This window comes from Cetorhinus maximus, chromosome 2 (assembly GCF_964194155.1).
Source record: "Cetorhinus maximus chromosome 2, sCetMax3.hap1.1, whole genome shotgun sequence".
Taxonomy (NCBI): Eukaryota; Metazoa; Chordata; class Chondrichthyes; order Lamniformes; family Cetorhinidae; genus Cetorhinus; species Cetorhinus maximus.
The window spans coordinates 228,228,731-228,252,522 of NC_135880.1; the positions used below are offsets into that span (position 1 = coordinate 228,228,731).

The 23,792-nt window shown below is 44.6% G+C and overlaps 1 protein-coding gene across 1 annotated transcript in view; it reads right to left on the reverse strand.

The window, feature by feature from the left end:
- Positions 1-23,792, reverse strand: part of tecta (tectorin alpha) — a 98,848-nt gene that overhangs the window by 39,636 nt on the left and 35,420 nt on the right. Inside the window, exons 8-15 of the mRNA XM_078559920.1 lie at positions 21,821-22,410; positions 17,972-18,545; positions 13,455-14,053; positions 11,591-12,158; positions 7,878-8,077; positions 6,286-6,666; positions 4,566-4,849; positions 1,864-2,144 (exon numbers count right to left, since the gene is read on the reverse strand). Coding sequence (XP_078416046.1) covers positions 1,864-2,144; positions 4,566-4,849; positions 6,286-6,666; positions 7,878-8,077; positions 11,591-12,158; positions 13,455-14,053; positions 17,972-18,545; positions 21,821-22,410 — 3,477 coding nt within the window. The remainder of the gene's footprint in view (positions 1-1,863; positions 2,145-4,565; positions 4,850-6,285; positions 6,667-7,877; positions 8,078-11,590; positions 12,159-13,454; positions 14,054-17,971; positions 18,546-21,820; positions 22,411-23,792) is intronic.

The window sequence follows — 23,792 nt, forward strand, 5'->3', positions numbered from 1 at the left end:
AAACAATTCTGAGGGACAGGATTAACCTCCACTTGGAGAGGCATGGATTATTCAGGGATAGTCAGCATGGCTGTGTCAGGGGGAGATCATGTCTAACAAATTTGATTGAATTTTTCAAGGAGTTAACTAGTTGTGTAGATAAGGGTACTGCAGGTACTATAGTCTACATGGACTTCAGTAAGGCTTTTGATAAGGTCCCACATGGGACAATGGTCAAGAAGCTAAGAGCCTATGGGATCCAGGGCAATTCGGCAAATTAGATCCAAAATTGGCTTAGTGGCAGGAGACAGAGGGTGATGGTCGAAGGTTGTTTCTGCGATTGGAAGCCTGTGATGTGTGGTGTACCACAGGGATCGATGCTGTTTGTAGTGTACATTAATGATTTAGACGTGAATATAGGAGGTATGATCAGTAAGTTCGCAGATGACACGAAAATTGGAGGTATCATAAATAGTGAGGAGGAAAGCCTTAGATTACAGGACGATATTGACAGGCTGGTAAGATGGGCAGAGCAGTGGCAAATGGAATTTAATCCTGAGAAGTGTGAGGTGATGCATTTTGGGAGGACTAACATGGCAAGGGAATACACAATGAATGGTAGGACCCTAGGAAGTACAGAGGATCAGAGGGACCTCGGGTGTACATGTCCATAGATCCCTGAAGGCAGCAGCACAGCTAGATAACAAAAACAGAAATTGCTGGAAAAACTCAGCAGGTCTGACAGCATCTGTAGAAAGAAAGACAGAGTTAACGTTTCGAGTCCATATGATTCTTCTCTGTCTTTCTCTCCACAGATGCTGCCAGACCTGCTGAGTTTTTCCAGCAATTTCTGTTTTTGTTTCAGATTTCCAGCATCTGCAGTATTTTGCTTTTAGCACAGGTAGATAAGGTGGTTAAGAAGGTGTATGGGATACTTGCCTTTATTAGCCGAGGCATAAAATATAAAAGCAGGGAGGTTATGCTGGAACTGTATAAAATGCTAGTTAGGCCACAGCTGGAGTACTGTGTGCAGTTCTGGTCGCCACATTATAGAAAGGATGTGATTGCACTGGAGAGGGTGCAGAGGAGATTCACCAGGATGTTGCCTGGGCTGGACCGTTTCAGCTATGAAGAGAGACTGGATAGGCTAGGGTTTTCCTTAGAGCAGAGAAGGCTGAGGGGGTGCCAGATGGAGGTATACAAAATTATGAGGGTCATAGATAGGGTAGATAGGAAGAAACTTTTCCCCTTAGTGGAGAGGTCAATAACCAGGGGCATAGATTTAAGGTAAGGGGCAGGAGGTCAACCCTCACAACATTTAATAAGTATTTAGATGAGCATTTGAAATGCCATAGCATACAGGGCTACAGGCCAAGTGCTGGAAAATGGGATTAGAATAGATAGATGCTTGATGGCCAGCACAGACACGATGGGCCGAAGGGCCTGTTTCTGTGCTGTAAAACTCTATGAGTCTATGAGAGGCACAAGGGCAGCAGGTACATGAGAACACCACCACCTGGAAGTTCCCCTCCTAGTCACTCACCGTCCTGACTTGGAAATATATCGCCGTTCCTTCACTGTCACTGGGTCAAAATCCTGGAACTCCCTCACTAACAGCACTGTGGGTGTACCTACACCACATGGACTGCAGCGGGTCAAGAAGGCAGCTCACCACCACCTTCTCAAGGGCAATTAGGGATGGGCAATAAATATTGGCCCAGCCAGTGATGCCCAAACCCCGTGAAATAATAAATTTTAAAAATTATACCTATATCACAGGAAGCAGTGATAGCTCAAAGACCCAAACCCTCACTCAACTCCAGGAAACATCAGAAACCCCATCTCCAGACCCTGGCTTCCAATCTGTAACCAGCTCCTCCTTACAGCAGTTTTCCCGGCGAATCCAGTCAGTGCTCAGGATCCCCCTTGACCGACAGGCTTCTCCATACGCTGCCAGTGAGCTGCAGATTTGTGATCTTTCATCCCATTTGCAAGTATCCAATCCACAGGACTTGTAAAATGGCATGGGGTTGATGAATCCATAACACGGCTGGAAGAAGCCCTTCATTTCAGTGAGTTTCAGGCACTTTCCTTCATTCTGTAACTGAATGATGTCCTGGTTATCACAGGTGAGTGATAATGCAATGTATTGATCTTCATCACAGCTGTGGGATAGACAGAGCCTGTCAGCATCTTCGGAAAAGAAAGAAGACATCAGATTTGCTTCTAAAACCTCATTCACTAATACCGGTGGGGGTGAGGAAAACCATAGGCCGGGATTTTCCGGCCCGGTTGTGGGTGGGACCCGCTGTGGGCGAGGCGGCGCCCCAGCCAGAATCCATTGACTTGTGGCGGGACCGGAAGATCCTGGCGGGCGGGGAAAATCCCACCCACGGAGTCAGAATAGTAAAAACAGGAATGGAGGTCTGGAGAAGCTGGTTTGGATGGAATGGTGTAAAAACCATATTTACATTAGTAGATGAAGGTAAGGATTTTGAAATCATTGTGCTGTGGATGGGGAATCAATGGCACATTCGGTAATAGGAACCAATATTAGTACAGAAGTGGACTAGTTAGAACTTAGTCCAGGGTGAAGCAGGGAGGTTGACTATGGCAAGACATTATTAAACAAGACTGAGGTTAATTGGGATTGGGAATAATAAATTAGCATTGATAGAGGATTGGTTAAAACATAAAACAGTGCAGGAATAAATAGATGATTTTCAAGTTGGTTGGGTGTAACTAGTCGGGTCAATCCTTGCGTCTCAGCTATCTACAATCTATCTCAATGATTTACGTGAATGCACCAATTGTAATGCATCCAAGTTTTCCGACAATACAAAGCTGGGTGGAAAGGCCAGCTGTGAGGAGGATGTAAAGAAGCTGATTGAGCAAGAAGGTGACAGATGGAGTGAAATTATCCACTTTAGTAGGAAGACTAGAAAAGCAGAATCTTTTTAAAAAGGTAAGAGACTAGTAAGAGTTGGCACTGAGTGATTTGGTTAACATGCAGGATTTTGCTAACATATCAATAGCACAGATGCCAGCTTGACAGAGTACACCTTCTACAGAGTATTTAACTGGCGAATATAGTGAGTGAGGGAATTGTGTGCAGTGAGGGAAGACATGCTGTTCTGGTCCTTTACAAGATAACAAGCAGCCCAAGAGGGAATGAGAGACACTGAGATCTGAGAACTGAGGTCCAGAGCCATTAATTAGTTGAAAAGGTACAGTAGGTGATTGGTTGGTAGGTTTTACAATTATTTTTTTCTCTAAACTAAGGCAATAGTTTAAACTGGGACTGGGGAGATACAAGTACTGTATTAAATTTATAGCTTAACTAATTAAACTATGGACACCAGTATGATCCACAACCACCACATCTGCAGTAAGTATCTGCAGATCAAGGAACATCAGCTCAGAGCTGATGAGTTAGAGTCCAAGCTTTCAACTCTGCAATGGATCAGTGAGGGAGCAAGTTCCCTGGACACTTTGTTCCAGGGACAGCCACATCCCTTAGGTTAAATATGTCACATTTGATAGTACAGAACTTCAATATTGCTGAAAAGAGAGACATGTTGCTGAAGCTTTTCATCTTACACTCATCAGGACAAACACAAGTGTCAATATGTTCAACCCTTGTGTCTTTTTTGAATTACCTGAGTTCTTGAGGAGCCCATAATTCCCCATTGCTTTCTCCATGGTAATGATTCGGCCAATCAGAGTCAACTTGCAAACCAATCAGCAACCTTTTCTCTTGTAGTATAAATTGTTGTGATTGTTTGAAATTTGACACTCTAGCATTTGTCCTGATGAGTGCAAGACAAAAACTTTCAGCAACATGTCTCTCTTTTCAGCAATACTTCAATTTTGGCCCATGGTTAGGGATAGGAGGGTGCAATTATGTGTGTGGCAAGAATGGGGATGCAGAAGGTAGCACTGCAGAAGACTAGCCCTTACACTTGTCTCTGCAGCTTGTATAGATGAGAGTAGGGTCCACAGGACTTCCCTTTCACAAAACCATGTTGAGTCTGCCTGATTGCATTAAGATTTTCTAAATGTCCTGCTCTTACCTCCTTAATAACGGAGTCTATCATTTCCTTATGACAAATGTTAGAATAAATGGCCTATAGTTTTCTGCTTTCTGTCTCCCATCTTTCTTGAGCAGAGGTGTTACATTTGAAATTTGCCAATTTGCTGGGACCTTTCCAGAATCTAGGGAATTTTGGAAGATCACATCCAAAGCATCTACCATCTCTGCAGCCACTTCTTTTAAGACCCTAGGATGCAGGACATCGGGTCCAGGGGACTTGTCAGCATTTAGTTCTGATAGTTTCCCCAGTACCTGTTCCCTAGTGATTGTGATTGTTTTAAGTTCCTAATATTCCAAAACTGCTAACCTGCACCACATTCTCTCAGCACTCCCTTGCGTAATGGATTCCCACCCGTTTTATCCAAATAGCTGACACTGGAAACTCTGGTGGGATCAAATTACAAGTGCAGAGCGTGACTGTTCTGATGGTGCAGTGAGATCATGGATATTCAGACCCTGTGTAAGCCTGTATGAGACAGACTAAGAACTTTACCTGTTCTGCATGCCATTGGTTTTCCAGCTTTTTGCCAGCTCCAGGATGTTTTTTGATGGTTTCCCTCGTGAACTTAAGTCATCATCATTGGGGTTTCCATTAAAGTTTCCGCACAGACCACACACCTTGTTCTGCAGGCGCTCCCCCATCCTGATAGATAGCAAATTAAACCAGTTGTATTGGATCTGAATACCTTGAACAGTATCGATTATCAGGAATCCCTCAGCAGTTGAGATCTTTGTCAGGCCTGTGGCAACGGGAATCGTGACAGTGGTTCCATTCACCTGGCAGACAGGACAATGTTGGTCACAGTTTTTGGGAAGAGACATTTCTGCACATTTCTCCTTCTTCATCAGGGACTCTTTATGTGTAAGACATTGTGAGCAGCTTGGTGAAGATTTCTTTGAGTAAGTATTTTAAGCAAATTCATAAAGGCAAATTTTTAGAAAGAGTCATTGGGGAAATTTCCACTTTTACCAGAGGAGTAGTTACCGAAGAAAGGTATGTTACCAGACCCAGGTGAAATTCAGAGAATATTGCCATTAAAAAAAACCCAATGAATTTAAAAAGAGATCACATCATAGACATAGACAGAGAGAGAGGGAGCGAGGGGAAGAGCTAAACAGAGAAATAGGGAGAGGCAGAGATAGACATGGAGACACAGAACAGATTGAATGAATGAGAAAGGGAGTTACAGAGAGAGAATGTAGGTGACAGAATAATTGTTAAAGTGAATGAAGAGGAGAGAGAATGGAAGTGATCAAGAGAAAGGACTGAGGAAGAATCAATGTAAGATGGAGATGGAATGTAAGACAGATTGAGAGAATAAATGAGAATGAAAATTTAAGAATAAATTTGAGATGTGTACAAAGAGTAAAATGAAAGCGAAAGATTGTGACAGTAAGAGGAAATTAATGAATATGAGAATAAATGTCAGAGAGGAATGTTTCTGAAAGAATGAATGTGAGAAAGACAAAAGAAAGTGTTGCATTTATGTAGTGCATTTCATAACTTCAGAACATCCCAAAATTCTTTACAACCAATTAAATACTTTTGACTGTTGTAGTACAGAGAAAAGTGGCAGCCAGTTTTGCATGCAGCATGTTTCCTGAAAGAGCAATATGATAATGAGCAGATAATCTACTTTAATGATAAATATTGAGCAGGATACCGGGGAGAATGCCCTTGCTCTGTTTTGAAGGTTACTGTGAGATCTTTTACACCCACCTGAGAGTACAGACAAGGCCTTAGTTTAAGGCCTCATCTGAAATACAGTACCTCTGACAGTACAGCACTTGCTCAGTACTGCACTGGGAATGTCAACCTAGATTGTGTTCAAGCCTCTGGAGTGGGGATCAAACTCACAACCTCTGATTCAAAGTGCTACTCACTGAGCTACAGCTGAAAGCAAGAACGAATGCATGAAAGAGAATGAATGTGACACATGGATTAATGTGTATGAGTGAATAAAATGAATGCTTGGGGAAAAAAGGAATTTGAAGTAGAGAATGAATGTGACAAAGGTAAGAAATAGATGTTACAAAGTGATACTGAATGTGAAATCGAATCAACGTGAGAGAATTTGAAAGAAAGGAATGAATGTGTGAGTGAAACAAATGTAAGAGAAAGGGTTAGAAGGAGAAACATCAGTGTGTGAATGTACAGAGAGAAAATGCACGTGAGAGAATGAATGTGAGGGTGAAGGAATATGAACATTTACCTGAACTGTGTTGCCTGAGATGAGAATCTGTTCCTCGTTGATATAAAGATAAACAGGGGAGATCACAGTCATGTTGGGTGAACTCCATTTGTCAAAATTTATTATCAGTTGAAAGGAGATGTCTGGAAGTTTGTGACAGATTGTCGAGAGGACAAATGAGCAGGCAGCAGGAAATCGCAGGAAGGCCCCATCAAAGGTCTGGAATATGCCTCCACCAGCAGCGATGCAGTAAGAGCCTTTGTTACTATAACAGCCCCGGATCCCATTGCGGAGTGAACATGATTCCTCGCTCTTGCACTGGCGCGAGTCACACTGGATCATATTGCGTCCCATGCACCGACAGTGTTTCGAGCAGTTAGTGTTCCAGAAAAACTGCCCTGGCTGAAAAAGACAAAAACATTTTCAGGAAAATCCAACTAACAGCTCAACTCCTGGAACAAGCAGTGAACCTAGAACAGCTTCAAAACTCAGATGAGAAATGGTAAGTTCCTCGCTGCTCCCCATTATAAGGATTGTCAAAAAGATAGACAGAGCTCAGTGATCCCACAACCAACAGATCAGACCTAAGCTCTGTAGTCCTGCCATATCCATCCATGAATGGTGATGGACAATTAAACAACTAACCAGAGGAGGAGGCTCCACAAATATCCCCAGACAGGAACCCAGTACATCAGTGCTAATGACAAGGTTGGAGCATTTGCAACTACTTTCAGTCAGAAGTGCCGAGTGGATGATCCATCTCAATCTCCTCCGGAGGTCCCCAGCATCACAGATGCCAGTCTTCAGCCAATTCAATTCACTCTACGTGATATCAAGCTGAAGGTACTGGACACTGCAAAGGCTATGGGACCTGACAATGTTCCGGCAATAGCACTGAAGACTTGAGCTCCAGAACTTGCAGCGCCCCTAGCCAAGCTGTTCCAGTACAGCTACAACACTGGAATCTACCCGGCTATGTGGAAAATTGCCTAGGTATGTCCTGTACACAAAAAGCAGGACAAATCAAACTCGGCCAATTATCGCCCCATCATCCTACCCCCAATCATCAACAAAGTAATGGAAGGGGTCATCAACAGTGCTGTCAAGTGGCACTTACTCAGCAATAACCTGCTCACTGACACTCAGCTTGGGTTCCGCCAGGGCCACTTGGCTCCTCAGTCAAAATCCTGGAACTCCCTCCCTAACAGCACTGTGGGTGTACCGACACCACATGGACTGCAGCGGTTCAAGAAGGCAGCTCACCACCACCTTCTCAAGGGCAATTAGGATTGGGCAATAAATGCTGGCCCAGACAGTGACACCCACATCCTGTGGTTCTGCATCCCTTAAACTTAACAACAAGCTATTTGTCCCAGATATGAAGTTATCAATTGAATTCTGACTTCAACAGGTTTCTGGGGGAGAGAGTTCCAGATTTTCACTCCCCTTTGAGTGAAGGAGCTCCTCCTGAGGTCATTGCTGGCTCTAATTTTAAGGTTCTGCCACCTTGTTCTGGATATCACATCAGAGAAAATAGGATTATCAAATCATTTTATCTCTGTCTACAAAGGTGGCAAACTTAGGTCCAATTTCAAAAGAACTTCCCAACATACCTCGTAGTATTTGTCATCTGCCACACAGCCACAGTCCTGAGGCAAGATGCATGTTCTCCCGTTGAGCAGGAAGCCATCATTACACTGACAGCCCTCCATACAATAATGGTTACAGTCCCGATGGGCTTTGAAGGTGGCACAGCCTGGTTGGCACACAGACATACAGTTCTCATAGTGACTGTTTATAGGACAATTGATCACTGCAGGGAAGGAGATCAAATGGGAAACATTTACCAAAAAACAAATTCACTATTATATTGTAATTTGTCTTTTGATTCCATAGATTTCATTTAATTGCCTCAAAGTATTTCTGTTAACCCATCACCTTAATCGATTGCCTCCTCAAAAACATTTATATAACTTTATTAAATGGCGCTCATTATATAATTCAAATTATATTTTCATTAATTCATCACTTGAAATGGATTGAACACTAATGAGACCAAATTCTCGAGCCAGAAGTTTGAAGAATTATATTCTCAGATCAAGACATAGTCTGTTAGCTATAAATTGGCATAAAATAGTTCAACTCATCAATATCAAAAATAGTAACAAATCAATACCACCAATTGGCTCACTTTGCAATTGCAGAGGTCGAGCAACCTCCTAACCCCATTGAATTCAATACAAATGAACCTCAAGGTTCAACATCCAATAAGGAAAGTAACCCCAAGTCACAAAAAATTGCACTTATCCTGATTGAATAACATCAATAACGGAATAGAATAATTCCCCAAACAGTACAGAATATCCCATTTATCCAATAAGAATAACCTTCCCACCCAATAACAGGGCAGAGTAACATCCACCCAGACTAAATTCCAATCCAATAATCCTATATTGACTATTCCATATTATGTTTCTTCCCACTCAGTGACAGGCAATGGTGGCCTCAATTAATTCAACAATTGTGAAAAATAACTTCAGCAAGAAACTGTGCAGAATGCCTCTTCCTCACCTCATTTCAGTGCATAGCAAAAGTTCCAAGTTACACCATCATCCAGCATTAATCCCAACTATTCCACTTTCTAAATGTGTACAAGGACTTCTTAAAGACGTTTAATAAAAGACATTTGATAATGTGCCAAATAACAGGCTGGTCAGCAAAGTTAAAGCTTGTGGAATGAAAGGGACAGTGGCAGCATGGATACAAAGTTGGCTGAGTGACAGGAAATGGAAATGGTGTATGGTTGCTTTTTCACACTGGAGGAAGATATATAATGAGGTTCCCAGGGATCGATATTGGGCCCACTGCTTTTCTTGATCTGCATTAATGACCTAAACTTGGGTGTGCAGGACATAATTTCAAAATTTGCACATGACCCAAAAACTTGGAAATATTGTGAATTGTGGGGAAGATAGTGATAGGCTTCAAGACATGTGGCAGATTAAATTTAACACAAAAATATGAAGTGATACATTTTAGGAAGAAGAATGAGGAGAGGCAATAGAAAATAAAGGATGCAATTCTAAAGGGGATGCAGGAGCAGAGCAACCTGGAGGTATACGCGTATAAATCATTGAATGTGGCAGGACAGGTGGAGAAAGTAGTAAATATGCATACAGGATCCTGGGCTTTATAAATAGAGGCATAGAGTACAAAAGCAAGGAAGTTATGGTGAACATTTAGAAAACAGTGGTTCTGTCTCAACTGGAAAATTGTGTCCAATTCTGGGCATCACACGTTAGGAGGGGGAAAAAAGCATTAGACAGGGTCAAAGAAGATTTACAAGAATGATTCCTGGAATAAGGGACTTCAGATATGTGGATAGATTGGAGAAATTGGGACTGTTCTTAGAGATGACTGAGAGGAGATTTGTTAGGGGTCTGGACAGAGTAGATCGGGAGAAACTGTCCCCATTGACAGAAGGATGGAGGAGCAGACAACACCAATCTTAAGGTGATTAGCAAAAGAATCAAAGGTGACATAAAGAAAAAAGCAAAATACTGTGGATGCTGGAAATCTGAAACAAAAACCAAAAATGCTGGAAAAACTCAGTAGGTCTGACAGCATCTGTGGAGAGAAAGACAGAGCTAATGTTTGGTGTCCAGATGACTCTTCTTCAGAGCTAAGGGGAGTAGAAATGTGGTGAAATATATGCTGTTTAAGGGGGGAGTGGGACAGGTGAAGCTGGATAGAAGGCCACTGATAGGTGGAGGCAAAGGAGAGATTGCGAAAGATGTCATAAACAAAAGGTCAAAGGGTTGTTAATAGTGGGGGTTCTGTCTAAAGGAGGTGCTGATGGTGACATTAAGAGTGGAAAGCAGAATGTGATAATGGCAGGACCAGGGTAAGTACTCTGGAAAGTGACAGATGGTCCTAGTGGGAGTGGGATGGGGGAAGGGGGCGATGTTGGGAAAGAAGATCGAAAAAGCTAAAAGGTGGGGATAAACAATGAATAAAAATGGAAAATGTTTTAAAATAATAATAATGAAAATAAGTGGGAATAAATAAAAACATAAATCAATAAAAATTAAAAATAAAAATGAATATAGAAAAAAGGTGGGGGGGGGGGTCAAAAAGTGGTGGGGAGGGAGGAGAGAGTTCATGGTCTGAAGTTGTTGAACTCAATATTCAGTCCGGAAGGCTGTAAAGTGCCTAGTCGGAAGATGAGGTGCTGTTCCTCCAGTTTGCGTTGAGCTTCACTGGAACAATGCAGCAGGCCAAGGACAGACTGGAGGAACAGCATCTCATCTTCCGACTAGGCACTTTACAGCCTTCCGGACTGAATATTGAGTTCAACAACTTCAGACCATGAACTCTCTCCTCCATCCTCACCCCTTTTTGACCCCCCCCCTTATTCTACATTCATTTTTATTATTTCTTTCTTTCTTTATTCCTCATTTATTTTCATTAGTGTTATTTTTTTTATTTTTTCCATTTTTATTCATTGTTTATCCCCAGCTTTTAGCCTTTTCGATTTTCTTTCTCACCACCGCCCCCTTCCCCCATCCCACTCCCACTAGGACCATCTGTCACTTTCCAGAGTACTTACCCTGGTCCTGCCATTATCACATTCTGCTTTCCACTCTTAATGTCACCATCAGCACCTCCTTTAGACAGAACCCCCACTATTAACAACCCTTTGACCTTTTGTTTATGACATCATTCGCAATCTCTCCTTTGCCTCCACCAATCACTGGCCTTCTATCCAGCTTCACCTGTCCCACTCCCCCCTTAAACAGTATATATTTCACCACATTTTTACTTTTCTTTAGTTCTGAAGAAGAGTCATCTGGACTCGAAACATTAACTCTGTCTTTCTCTCCACAGATGCTGCCAGACCTGCTGAGTTTTTCCAGCATTTTTGGTTTTTGTGACATAAAGAACAATGTGTTTACACAGTGATTGGTTAGGATCAGGAATACACAAAGTGTAGTGGAGGCAGATCCAAACGTGGCATTTAATAATGGAGAGAAATTCGCTCATCAGTACTAGTATAGAGCGATACCCCATTCACTAAACAGAATAGACTGTGGTGAAGAATGAGACTTGTACTGAGAAACAATCCCATTGGATGGTAGGTTGTTAAGAGATTTAAGGGCCACCTCCGGGTATAGGTTTTGGGCTGAGTTGTTATTGGGGACTGGGATCTTTATGCCCCAGCGGGAGATGGTGGAATGACTACTAAAGAATCTTCATTCAATGAGATTGAAGAGTTTATAAACCGGGGTTGGATGTGAAAGGGATTGAGTCTGGCTCAGTGACTTACTGCACATGGTAGTGTTCCTCCAGCCGTGTAACCAGACTCCCTCAGCCTGGCAGCTGCTGCCGTAGTTCTGAAGCCAGTTACAGGCCGTTTGACGATTTCCACGGTCGATGCACGAGTCGAAAATGCAATTGTGATAAAAGAAAGTGGGGTTGACCCTCCCGTGACAGCGGCTGAAGATATCATCCTTGGAGACGATGAGTGCACAGAGCTGCAGCATGTCCACTGGGAGACTGAGAACCTGCTGACATGAGGGACAAACTGGATGGCAGCCCAGCTGACAGAATGATGTCCTGCCCACCATCCAGCTCCCCGCAAACTCCAGCACATTCCTTGCAATCCTGCCGTCTGCTGTCTGCAGGTCATCGGCTGGGTCCCCATTGAACTGGCCACACAAACCACGCGTGGAGTTGAAAAAGGTCCTGGGAACAGTGACTGATAAAAAAGTGTTCCAGTCATACATCACCTTGAGACCGAAATCACTTTCTACAAACAAGTAGATGCCAAACGAGTAGAGATTGACTTGGCCACGGCCCAGTTTGAGGGGCAGGTAAATCCGTTCCTTGTTCACCTGAAGAAGGAAAATCTTACCCGATTAATAATTATTGAAGCAAAGTGTCCTCTCCAAACCCACCCACCGGCTCTATCTCCCGGCCCGCCCGTCCCAAACCACCCCCCACCCCCCGCCTGCTCCATCCACACCCCCCCCCACCCCCTCCACCCACAATATCTGTGCTATTCCCCGAAATGGTGTTCTTCACTGTACCTAAACTATTCCCCATACCTGTGCTACTCCCTGTAACTGTACTGTTCCCAGTATCTGCACTATTCTTCCTACCTGTGCTATTCCCTATGCTATTGCAGAGGGATCTGGGTGTTCTACTACATGCGTCACAAAAGTTTAGTATGCAGGTACAGCAAGTAATTAAGGCTAATGGAATCCTATCCTTTATTATGAGAGGGATTGAACATAAAAGTGAGGATGTTATGCTTCAGTTATACAGGGTATTGGTGAGACTGCATCTCGAATACTGTGTGCAGTTTTGGTTTCCTTATTTAAGGAAGGATGTAAATGCATTGGAGGCGGTTCAGAGGAGGTTTACTAGCTTGATACCTGGAATGAGTGGGCTGTCTTATGAGGAAAGGTTGGACAGACTGGGCTTGTTTCGACTGGAGTTTAGAAGAGTGAGGAGTGATTTGATTGAAATATACAAGATCCTGAACGGTCTTGACAAGGTGGACGTGGAAAGGATGTTTCCTCTTGTGGGTAAGTCCAGAACTAGGGGGTATTGTTTTAAAATTAGGGGTCACCCTTTTAGGACAGAGATGAGGAGAATTTTTTTCTCTCTCAGAGGGTTGTGCGACTTTGGAACTCTCTGCCTCAGAAGGCGGTGGAGGCGGGTCACTGAATATTTTTAAAGCGGGGGCAGATAGATTCTTGTTAGGCAAGGGAATCAAAGGTTATCAGTGGTAGATGGAGATGTGGAAATCGAAACACAAGGTCAGCCATGATCTTAGTGAATGGCAGAGCAGGCTCGAGGGGCCGAATGGTCTACTGCTCCTAATTCATATGTTCTTATTCCCTGTACCTGAACTATTCCTGGTCCCTGTGCTAATCCCTGTATCTGTGCTAATTCCTACATCTATGTTATTCCCTACATCAGTCCTATACCCTGTACCTGAACTATTCCCTGGGCTATTCCCTCTACTTCCCCTGTGGGGAAGTGACACGTTTTCGCCACTTGCTGGCTAAAGAAATTTCTCTTCATTTCCCAGTTACTTTCTTCTATTTATTTTGCCTAGTTTTGGACTCCCTTCTTGGCACTCTGTGCTCCTACCCCCTGATCACCGTCTAGCCTTCGCTCACCATCACTGTATGTTTATAGCCTTTGGAGGCGCTGATATTGTAACCGTGAACTGTAATCTCCACCTCATGAAGCCACAGAGCCAGCGACGTGTTGCGATCTTCATTCTTGGTTCGGACCAGGAAATGGGGCAGATGTGGGGAGCCTGGGGCCACAGTGCTGACGATGTGGGAACAGGTGCTTTGCAGATCATAGGCCAGGGTGTCAAAGGTGTAGTAATGGCTGTAACCAGACACAATGCAAACTGCTTCGCTACGGGGGACACAGTAATACAGCTCAGTGCCTTCTGAACAAAACTCATCGACTCGGCAGGAGCTGCTCTCACAATACACCGCATTGTCGGATCCATTACAGTAGCAGCGGACCTGGCACTCTCTACCCACCCAGAAGGTCTCGTTTGTACGGATATCCAAACCTTCGTAGATGCAGCCACAATGGCTCTTTAGGATACAATGACCATCCTTTAAGGCAAATCCCTGGTCACATTGACAGCCCTCCACACAGGGCAGGTCGCAGTCCACATCATCTTCCAGGGACAAACAGGTCATTGGACAGGCGGAAGTGCACTCGGCAAAGTGACTGTTCTCAGGGCACGGAAGAGCTGATGGAAACAGAAGAGAGCGTTAATAGGGGAAGCGCTTCGGTTTGCTTACAGTTCCTGATTTCTTTACCCTTTTAAAGAATCCCTATTCAGTAGAAACATTACCTGGTGCCTATCAATTCACACAGAGCCCAAATGGGGCCCAAATCCTATCCCATTCCGCGCGGAGTTAATTAACCCCCAAACTCTGGATGGGGGAGATGAAAAATCCACTGAGCACATTTCTAAGTGTGGGCCTTAGGATTTAGCTTGACAGTGATACCCCAAAGTTGAATAGCCCATCAAAATTCACTGGGGTAGTCATGAAGAATCGGCACCTGGGCATTAGAAAACTGAGGAAAAATAAGATCCTGAGGGGACTTGACAGGGTGAACATTGAAAGGATGTTTCTACTTATGGAAGGGTCTACAACTAAGGGACACAGCTTAAAAATAAGATGTCTCCCATTTAAGACAGATGATGAGGAGAATATTTTTCTCTCTGAGGGTCATTAGTCTGTGGAATTCTTTTCCCCAGAGAGCAGTGGAGGTTGGAGCATTGAATATATTCAGGGTTGAGTTCGATTTTTGAGTTCGAGATTTTTGATTGACAAGAGATTTAAGAGTTTTGGGGCACAGGCAGGAAAGTGGAGTTAAAGCCACAACCACATCAGCCTTGACCTTATTGAATGGCAGAGCAGGCTCGAGGGGCCGAATGGCCTACTCCTGCTCCTAATTCATTTTTTCCTATGTTAAACTAGTCCTTGTGGAAATATGAGAACAATACAGGTCAGGGTCGAGGGCCTGTGTTGAAATATTACCTCCTGCATAAGCTTCACAGATCTTATCGATTGCAGCTTTCAAGACTGCAATCAATCGATTATTATTATAGAAGTGTATTAGATTATTATTAGATAAGAGTATGAAAGGATATGGGGCAAAGATGGGTAAATGGATTTGAGGTATAAATCAGACATGATCTAATTGAAAGGCAGAGCAGCCTTGAGAGGCTCGATGACCTCCCTCCTCCGATGCTTCAAGAACTGCCCCTGCCTGTCAGATGCAAACTGCAGATGTTGTGACCAGAGTGGCATGTTGATAGACATACCTCCTGATCCTCTACCCAAATCCAACATTTGAGCTGCTACAGATGCTATGGGCAGCAGTTTGCTGGACATTTTGGAGAGTTGAGAGATAATAATCAAATTAACATGCAGTTCCATGACCTTTATTGGATGGGGGTTGGAGTACAGGAGTAAGGAAGACCTGTTGCAATTAAATAGTGCTTTGTTGAGACCACATCTAGAGTTCTGTGCTCAGTTTTGGTTTCCTTACACATGTAAAGGAGTATTTACCTAATACCAGGTAAATTGAAGGTTCACTAAATTGATTTATGGGATGGTTCAATGCTACAGGTACTGGGTGCCGAATGGTACAATGCTACAGGTATTGGGTGCTGGATGGTACAATGCTACAGGTACTGGGTGCCGGATGGTACAATGCTACAGGTATTGGGTGCTGGATGGTACAATGCTACAGGTACTGGGTGTGGGATGGTACAATGCTACAGGTACTGGGTGCCGGATGGTACAATGCTACAGGTACTGGGTGCCGGATGGTACAATGCTACAGGTACTGGGTGTGGGATGGTACAATGCTACAGGTACTGGGTGCCGGATGGTACAATGCTACAGGTATTGGGTGCTGGATGGTACAATGCTACAGGTACTGGGTGTGGGATGGTACAATGCTACAGGTACTGGGTGCCGGATGGTACAATGCTACAGGTACTGGGTGCCGGATGGTACAATGCTACAGGTACTGGGTGTGGGATGGTACAATGCTACAGGTACTGGGTGTGGGATGGTACAATGCTACAGGTACTGGGTGCGGGATGGTACAATGCTACAGGTACAGGGTGTGGGATGGTACAATGCTACAGGTACAGGGTGTGGGATGGTACAATGCTACAGGTACAGGGTGCGGGATGGTACAATGCTACAGGTACTGGGTGCGGGATGGTACAGTGCTACAGGTACAGGGTGCGGGATGGTACAATGCTACAGGTACTGGGTGTGGGATGGTACAATGCTACAGGTACAGGGTGCGGGATGGTACAATGCTACAGGTACAGAGTGTGGGATGGTACAATGCTACAGGTACTGGGTGCGGGATGGTACAATGCTACAGGTACAGGGTGCGGGATGGTACAATGCTACAGGTACAGGGTGTGGGATGGTACAATGCTACAGGTACTGGGTGTGGGATGGTACAATGCTACAGGTACTGGGTGTGGGATGGTACAATGCTACAGGTACTGGGTGCCGGATGGTACAATGCTACAGGTACTGGGTGTGAGATGGTACAATGCTACAGGTACTGGATGTGGGATGGTACAATGCTACAGGTACTGGGTGTGGGATGGTACAATGCTACAGGTACTGGGTGTGGGATGGTACAATGCTACAGGTATTGGGTGCTGGATGGTACAATGCTACAGGTACTGGGTGCCGGATGGTACAATGCTACAGGTATTGGGTGCTGGATGGTACAATGCTACAGGTACTGGGTGTGGGATGGTACAATGCTACAGGTACTGGGTGCCGGATGGTACAATGCTACAGGTACTGGGTGCCGGATGGTACAATGCTACAGGTACTGGGTGTGGGATGGTACAATGCTACAGATACTGGGTGCCGGATGGTACAATGCTACAGGTATTGGGTGCTGGATGGTACAATGCTACAGGTACTGGGTGTGGGATGGTACAATGCTACAGGTACTGGGTGCCGGATGGTACAATGCTACAGGTACTGGGTGCGGGATGGTACAATGCTACAGGTACTGGGTGTGGGATGGTACAATGCTACAGGTACTGGGTGTGGGATGGTACAATGCTACAGGTACTGGGTGCGGGATGGTACAATGCTACAGGTACAGGGTGTGGGATGGTACAATGCTACAGGTACTGGGTGTGGGATGGTACAATGCTACAGGTACTGGGTGTGGGATGGTACAATGCTACAGGTACTGGGTGTGGGATGGTACAATGCTACAGGTACTGGGTGTGAGATGGTACAATGCTACAGGTACTGGATGTGGGATGGTACAATGCTATAGGTACTGGGTGTGGGATGGTACAATGCTACAGGTACTGGGTGTGGGATGGTACAATGCTACAGGTATTGGGTGCTGGATGGTACAATGCTACAGGTACTGGGTGCCGGATGGTACAATGCTACAGGTATTGGGTGCTGGATGGTACAATGCTACAGGTACTGGGTGTGGGATGGTACAATGCTACAGGTACTGGGTGCCGGATGGTACAATGCTACAGGTACTGGGTGCCGGATGGTACAATGCTACAGGTACTGGGTGTGGGATGGTACAATGCTACAGATACTGGGTGCCGGATGGTACAATGCTACAGGTATTGGGTGCTGGATGGTACAATGCTACAGGTACTGGGTGTGGGATGGTACAATGCTACAGTTACTGGGTGCCGGATGGTACAATGCTACAGGTACTGGGTGCCGGATGGTACAATGCTACAGGTACTGGGTGTGGGATGGTACAATGCTACAGGTACTGGGTGTGGGATGGTACAATGCTACAGGTACTGGGTGCGGGATGGTACAATGCTACAGGTACAGGGTGTGGGATGGTACAATGCTACAGGTACAGGGTGTGGGATGATACAATGCTACAGGTACAGGGTGCGGGATGGTACAATGCTACAGGTACTGGGTGCGGGATGGTACAATGCTACAGGTACAGGGTGTGGGATGGTACAATGCTACAGGTACAGGGTGTGGGATGGTACAATGCTACAGGTACAGGGTGTGGGATGGTACAATGCTACAGGTACAGGGTGTGGGATGGTACAATGCTACAGGTACAGGGTGTGGGATGGTCCACACTTTTCCTCCGAATAACTTACGGCAAAACGTGCTGCTTCTCCAGTTAGCTTGTGTGACCTCAGCACCAATGCAGGCATCTGCATAAGCCTGCAGGGAACTGCACAGGGCAGATATGTTTCCACCATTTAAACACATTGTGTAAAGGCAACTTCTGAAAAAGGGAGAAGGATTGACAACTTCATGACAGTTGAGGAAGGAGCTGTTAGTGGGATCATTGATTATTCCACATAAAGAAATTCCTTGATACAGAATTAAATCCTCATTTGTACATACAGTGTACAGCTCCTCACACTGCCCATTACATGTCATATCATCAGCAAATGTCTTCCAATTATCCACAAATTCTGCAGCATTTTCTGTCACTTTTCCATTGGCTTTACGGAAGTCATCAGTTGGATTACCGTTAAAGTATCCACACAGCCCACAAGTGTTGTTGTAATACGCAGTGGACAGTGTTAGATTTACACGATCCTCACTTGAATACAGGATTTGGAAACTGCTGTTTAATTCCACCATGGTGTCATTTCCAATCCGATAGATCTTCAATTTTCCAGATGAATGTATAAACGGCAAGGAAGTTGCAAAAGCATTCACCTAAAAACGTGATTAAAATAGTTACTACTTCATGTAGTAAAATGAAATTTGGGGGAAGTTTCACTGTCTAGACTGAAACTAGCTCACTGCACTCAAATCTACTTTGAAGGCACATTGAAGTTCAGATACACCCCAAACACTGCATCATAGTACTCTGATACACCCCTCCCTGCAGCACTCTCAGGTGGACCCCTCATTATATTACTCTGATGTGCCCCTCACTCTAACACTCTGACATTAACACTTTGACTCCCTGCAACATTCTGACACACAGCAGACTGTTAGCTTCAATGCATCCTCATGTAACACTCTGATATGCTCCACATCCCTCAGTATAATGTTCAATAGATCGCTCATCCCTCAATGTAACTGTCAGGAAGATATGATAATCCTCATAATGTTATTGGGATTTATTGTAAAATAGTGGCACCTGTGTCTGTATGTGTATGTGTGTGTGTGTGTGTGTGTTTGACAGACTTAATTGGATTAAAGGCAGTTGGTCTGAAGGCTTTGATATAAACATGGGGGAAGTTTAGAATGTAAGGTGTTAAAGGACATTTGTATTTTTAAATAAACCACACTAGATTGTTTTCAAAGGAGGGGTGAAATGTGTCACCTAGCCAGGTGAAGTTTAGAAACAGTGTGTTTATTTTTCCCAAAGATTACTGCTAAAGCTTAGTGCTATGAGAGATTTTTATTATCAGGAAGGTAAAGTCCAAAGACATCGTGAAACAATGGGAATTTGCATTCAAAGGGGAAAATATGTATAAAGGAGCGAAGGCTGTGTGTAAGGGTGGGCATTTTTAAGATGTAACAAGTGTGAAAAGCCTTCAGCATCTATGCCCCAAGCTGCTGTTTTCAAAGAACTGAAGTTAAGAAAGCTCACTTTGAATTTGACTGGTTCAGGGTATTATGTGTCACCTTGCCTGGTCTTTTAAAATCTGTGTCTTAATGTTCCCTTAATAAAAGTGTAACTGGGAGTCAGATTAAGTAGAAGATTTAGAGGTTATCATAGGAATAGTTTATAGATCTATGTGTGTATTTAAAATCATTTCTCTTATTAACAAATGTTTAATCTAGTTTTATAAAAACCTGTAAGACTTGGCTCATCAATGACATCAATGACTGAATTCAAGGCACACATCTCGAAATTTATACAACTTACAAAACAGGTTGTGGAAGTTGTTTCAAGTTTCCCTTTGGGATTTGAACAACCCAGCACTTACCATCGGCTGTGCCATAACAGTAACACTCTGATACACCCCTTACTTTATATCGTATGCCCTTGACTGTAAAACACTCGAACATGCCGCACACCTGCCCTCAGTACAACATTCACTTCCTGTTGCAGAATGATGCTTTTTAGAGAGTGCCAGAGTGTTATAGACTGTCACAGTCCAGGATATGGGGTATACCAGAGTGTTACAGTGAGGGTTACATCAGAGTGTTACAGTGTGGGGTATAGCAGGGTGTTACAGTGAAGGGTGTGGGGTACATCAGAGTGTTACAGTGCGGGGTGTGGGGTACATCAGAGTGTTACAGTGAGGGGTGTGGGGTACATCAGAGTGTTACAGTGAGGGGTGTGGGGTATATCAGAGTGTTACAGTGAGGGGTGTGGGGTATATCAGAGTGTTACAGCGAGGGGTGTGGGGTATATCAGAGTGTTACAGTGTTACAGTGAGGGGTGTGGGATATATCAGAGTGTTACAGTGAGGGGTGTGGGGTATATCAGAGTGTTACAGTGAGGGGTGTGGGGTATATCAGAGTGTTACAGTGAGGGGTGTGGGATATATCAGAGTGTTACAGTGAGGGGTGTGGGATATATCAGAGTGTTACAGTGAGGGGTGTGGGGTATATCAGAGTGTTACAGTGAGGGGTGTGGGGTATATCAGAGTGTTACAGTGAGGGGTGTGGGGTATATCAGAGTGTTACAGTGAGGGGTGTGGGGTATATCAGAGTGTTACAGTGAGGGGTGTGGGATATATCAGAGTGTTACAGTGAGGGGTGTGAGATATATCAGAGTGTTACAGTGAGGGGTGTGGGATATATCAGAGTGTTACAGTGAGGGGTGTGGGACATATCAGGGTGTTACAGTGAGGGGTGTGGGATATATCAGAGTTTTACAGTTAGGGGTGTGGGGTATATCAGAGTGTTACAGTGACAGGTGTGGGGTATATCAGGGTGTTACAGTGACAGGTGTGGGGTATATCAGGGTGTTACAGTGACAGGTTTGGGGTATATCAGGGTGTTACAGTGACAGGTGTGGGGTATATCAGGGTGTTACAGTGACAGGTGTGAGGTATATCAGGGTGTTACAGTGACAGGTGTGGGGTATATCAGGGTGTTACAGTGACAGGTGTGGGGTATATCAGGGTGTTACAGTGACAGGTGTGGGGTATATCAGGGTGTTACAGTGACAGGTGTGGGGTATATCAGGGTGTTACAGTGACAGGTGTGGGGTATATCAGGGTGTTACAGTGACAGGTGTGGGGTATATCAGGGTGTTACAGTGACAGGTGTGGGGTATATCAGGGTGTTACAGTGACAGGTGTGGGGTATATCAGAGTGTTACAGTGAGGGGTGTGGGGTATATCAGGGTGTTACAGTGACAGGTGTGGGGTATATCAGGGTGTTACAGTGACAGGTGTGGGGTATATCAGAGTGTTACAGTGAGGGGTGTGGGGTATATCAGGGTGTTACAGTGAGCGGTGTGGGATATATCAGGGTGTTACAATGAGGGGTGTGGGGTATATCAGAGTGTTACAGTGAGGGGTGTGGGGAATATCAGGGTGTTACAGTGACAGGTGTGGGGTATATCAGGGTGTTACAGTGACAGGTGTGGGGTATATCAGGGTGTTACAGTGACAGGTGTGGGGTATATCAGAGTGTTACAGTGACAGGTGTCGGGTATATCAGAGTGTTACAGTGAGGGGTGTGGGGTATATCAGGGTGTTACAATGAGGGGTGTGGGGTATATCAGGGTGTTACAGTGACAGGTGTGGGGTATATCAGGGTGTTACAATGAGGGGTGTGGGGTATATCAGGGTGTTACAGTGACAGGTGTGGGGTATATCAGGGTGTTACAGTGACAGGTGTGGGGTATATCAGGGTGTTACAATGAGGGATGTGGGATATATCAGTGTTACAATGAGCAGAGTGGGGTATATCAGAGATTGATACTGCAAGGGTCTAGGATATGGTAAGTTTTACAATGATAGTAAGGGATGGATCTGAATGTTACGGTGATAGATATGGAATATTTTCTCAGTTTTTACCTTGATGATGTTTTCACTGCCTCCAATCTTTATTTCATGATCAGGGAATTTTATAGTCAGTGATTTTATCCAGGAACCATTGACCATTTTCTTTCTTCCCAGATTGATTTCAAACTGCGACAGGTTGTAACTGTTTGAGCCACAGATTTTGAGAAGTGTGTATGCATATTCATCCCGGAAATCAAAGGAAGCTCCGTCAAAAGTTTGCAGTCCTTTTTTGCGGGAGACCGTGCAGACAGCTGCTCTCTTGGGATAGCATCCTAGAATCCCATACTCCACAAGACAGAATTCCCCTTTGGGGCAAGTCTCATTCACACACAGCACCTCTCCATGACCCTCACATAGGCAGCGCAGGGTGCAGTCATCAGTTGCCCAGAATTTTGTTTTGAAGGAATAGTAACGCTCATTGAACTCACAGCCACACTCCTCAAGTGGGACACAGTTATTACCACTGAGTACATAGCCCTCATTACACTGACAGCCCTCGGTGCAGGGCCTCGTACAGTACAGGGGAGAAATCAGGTCAGTGCAGGTGGCTGGACAGCTGCTGGTACACATCTCATAATGGCTCCATTCAGGACAGGGTAACGCTAAAGGAGAGAAACAAGATGATTATTCCTAATGAAATAATCAATGCCTATGGGAATTTGGATCCCCAGCTTAAGCACTCCCTCCATTAAGCTGCACTTTCTATATTAAAGTGGCCAGTGGTCTCAGGATTCCAAAGGCAGTAAGTGATGTTGACAATGTAATGTTATGTGAACAATTAAACACATTGGGGTGCTACCAGCATTTGCTGATGGCTCAAACACGCCCTTGACATAATCCCAGTTATGCTTGCAAGTATACGCAGGACTACTTGTGTGCCAAACAGCATAAGCAGCAAGTGATAGACAGAGCTAAGTGATCCCACAACCAACAGATCAGATCTAAGCTCCACAATCCTGCCACATCCAGTCATGAATGGTGGTGGACAATTAAACACTCACTGGAGGAGGAGGCTCCACAAATATCCCCATCCTCAATGATGGAGGAGCCCAGCACATCAGTGCAAAAGATAAGGCTGAAGCATTTGCAACAATCTTCAGCCCGAAGTACCGAGTGGATGATCCATCTCACTCTCCTCCGGAGGTCCCCAGCATCACAGATGCCAGTCTTCAGCCAATTCGATTCACTGGGTGTGATATCAAGAAACAGCTGAAGGCACTGGATAATGCAAAGGCTATGGGCCCTGACAATATTCCGGAAATAGTACTGAAGCCTTGTGCTCCAGAACTTGCCGTGCCCCTAACCAAACTGTTCCAGTACAGCTACAACACTGACATCTACCCGGCTATGTGGAAAATTGCCCAGGTATTTCATGTACACAAAAAGCAGGACAAATCCAACCTGACCAATTATTGCTCATCAGTCTACTCTTGATCAGTAAAGTAATGGAAGGGGTCATCAACAGTGCTATCAAGCGGCACTTGTTAACAATAACCTGCTCCCTGATGCCAGTTTGGGTTCTGCCAGGGCCACTCAGCTCCTGACCTCCTTACAGCCTTGGTTCAAACATGGATGAAAGAGCTGAACTCCTGAGGTGAGGTGAGAGTGACTGCCTTTGACATCAAGGCAGCATTTGACTGAGTGTGACATTAAGGAGTCCTAGCAAAACTGGAGTCAATGGGAATCAGGGGGGAAACTCTCCACTGGTTGGAGTCGTACCTAGCACAAAGGAAGATGGTTGTGGTTGTTTGAGGTCAGTCCAGTTCCAGTACATCACTGCAGGAGTTCCTCGGCCCAGCCATCTTCAGCTGCTTCATCAATAATCTTCCTTCCATCATAAGGTCAGAAGTGGGGATGTTCGCTGATGATTGCATAATGTTCAGCACCATTCATGGCTCCTCAGATACTGAAGCAGTCCATGTCTAAATGCAGCAAGACCTGGACAATATGCAGGCTTGGGCTGACAAGTGGCAAGTAACATTCA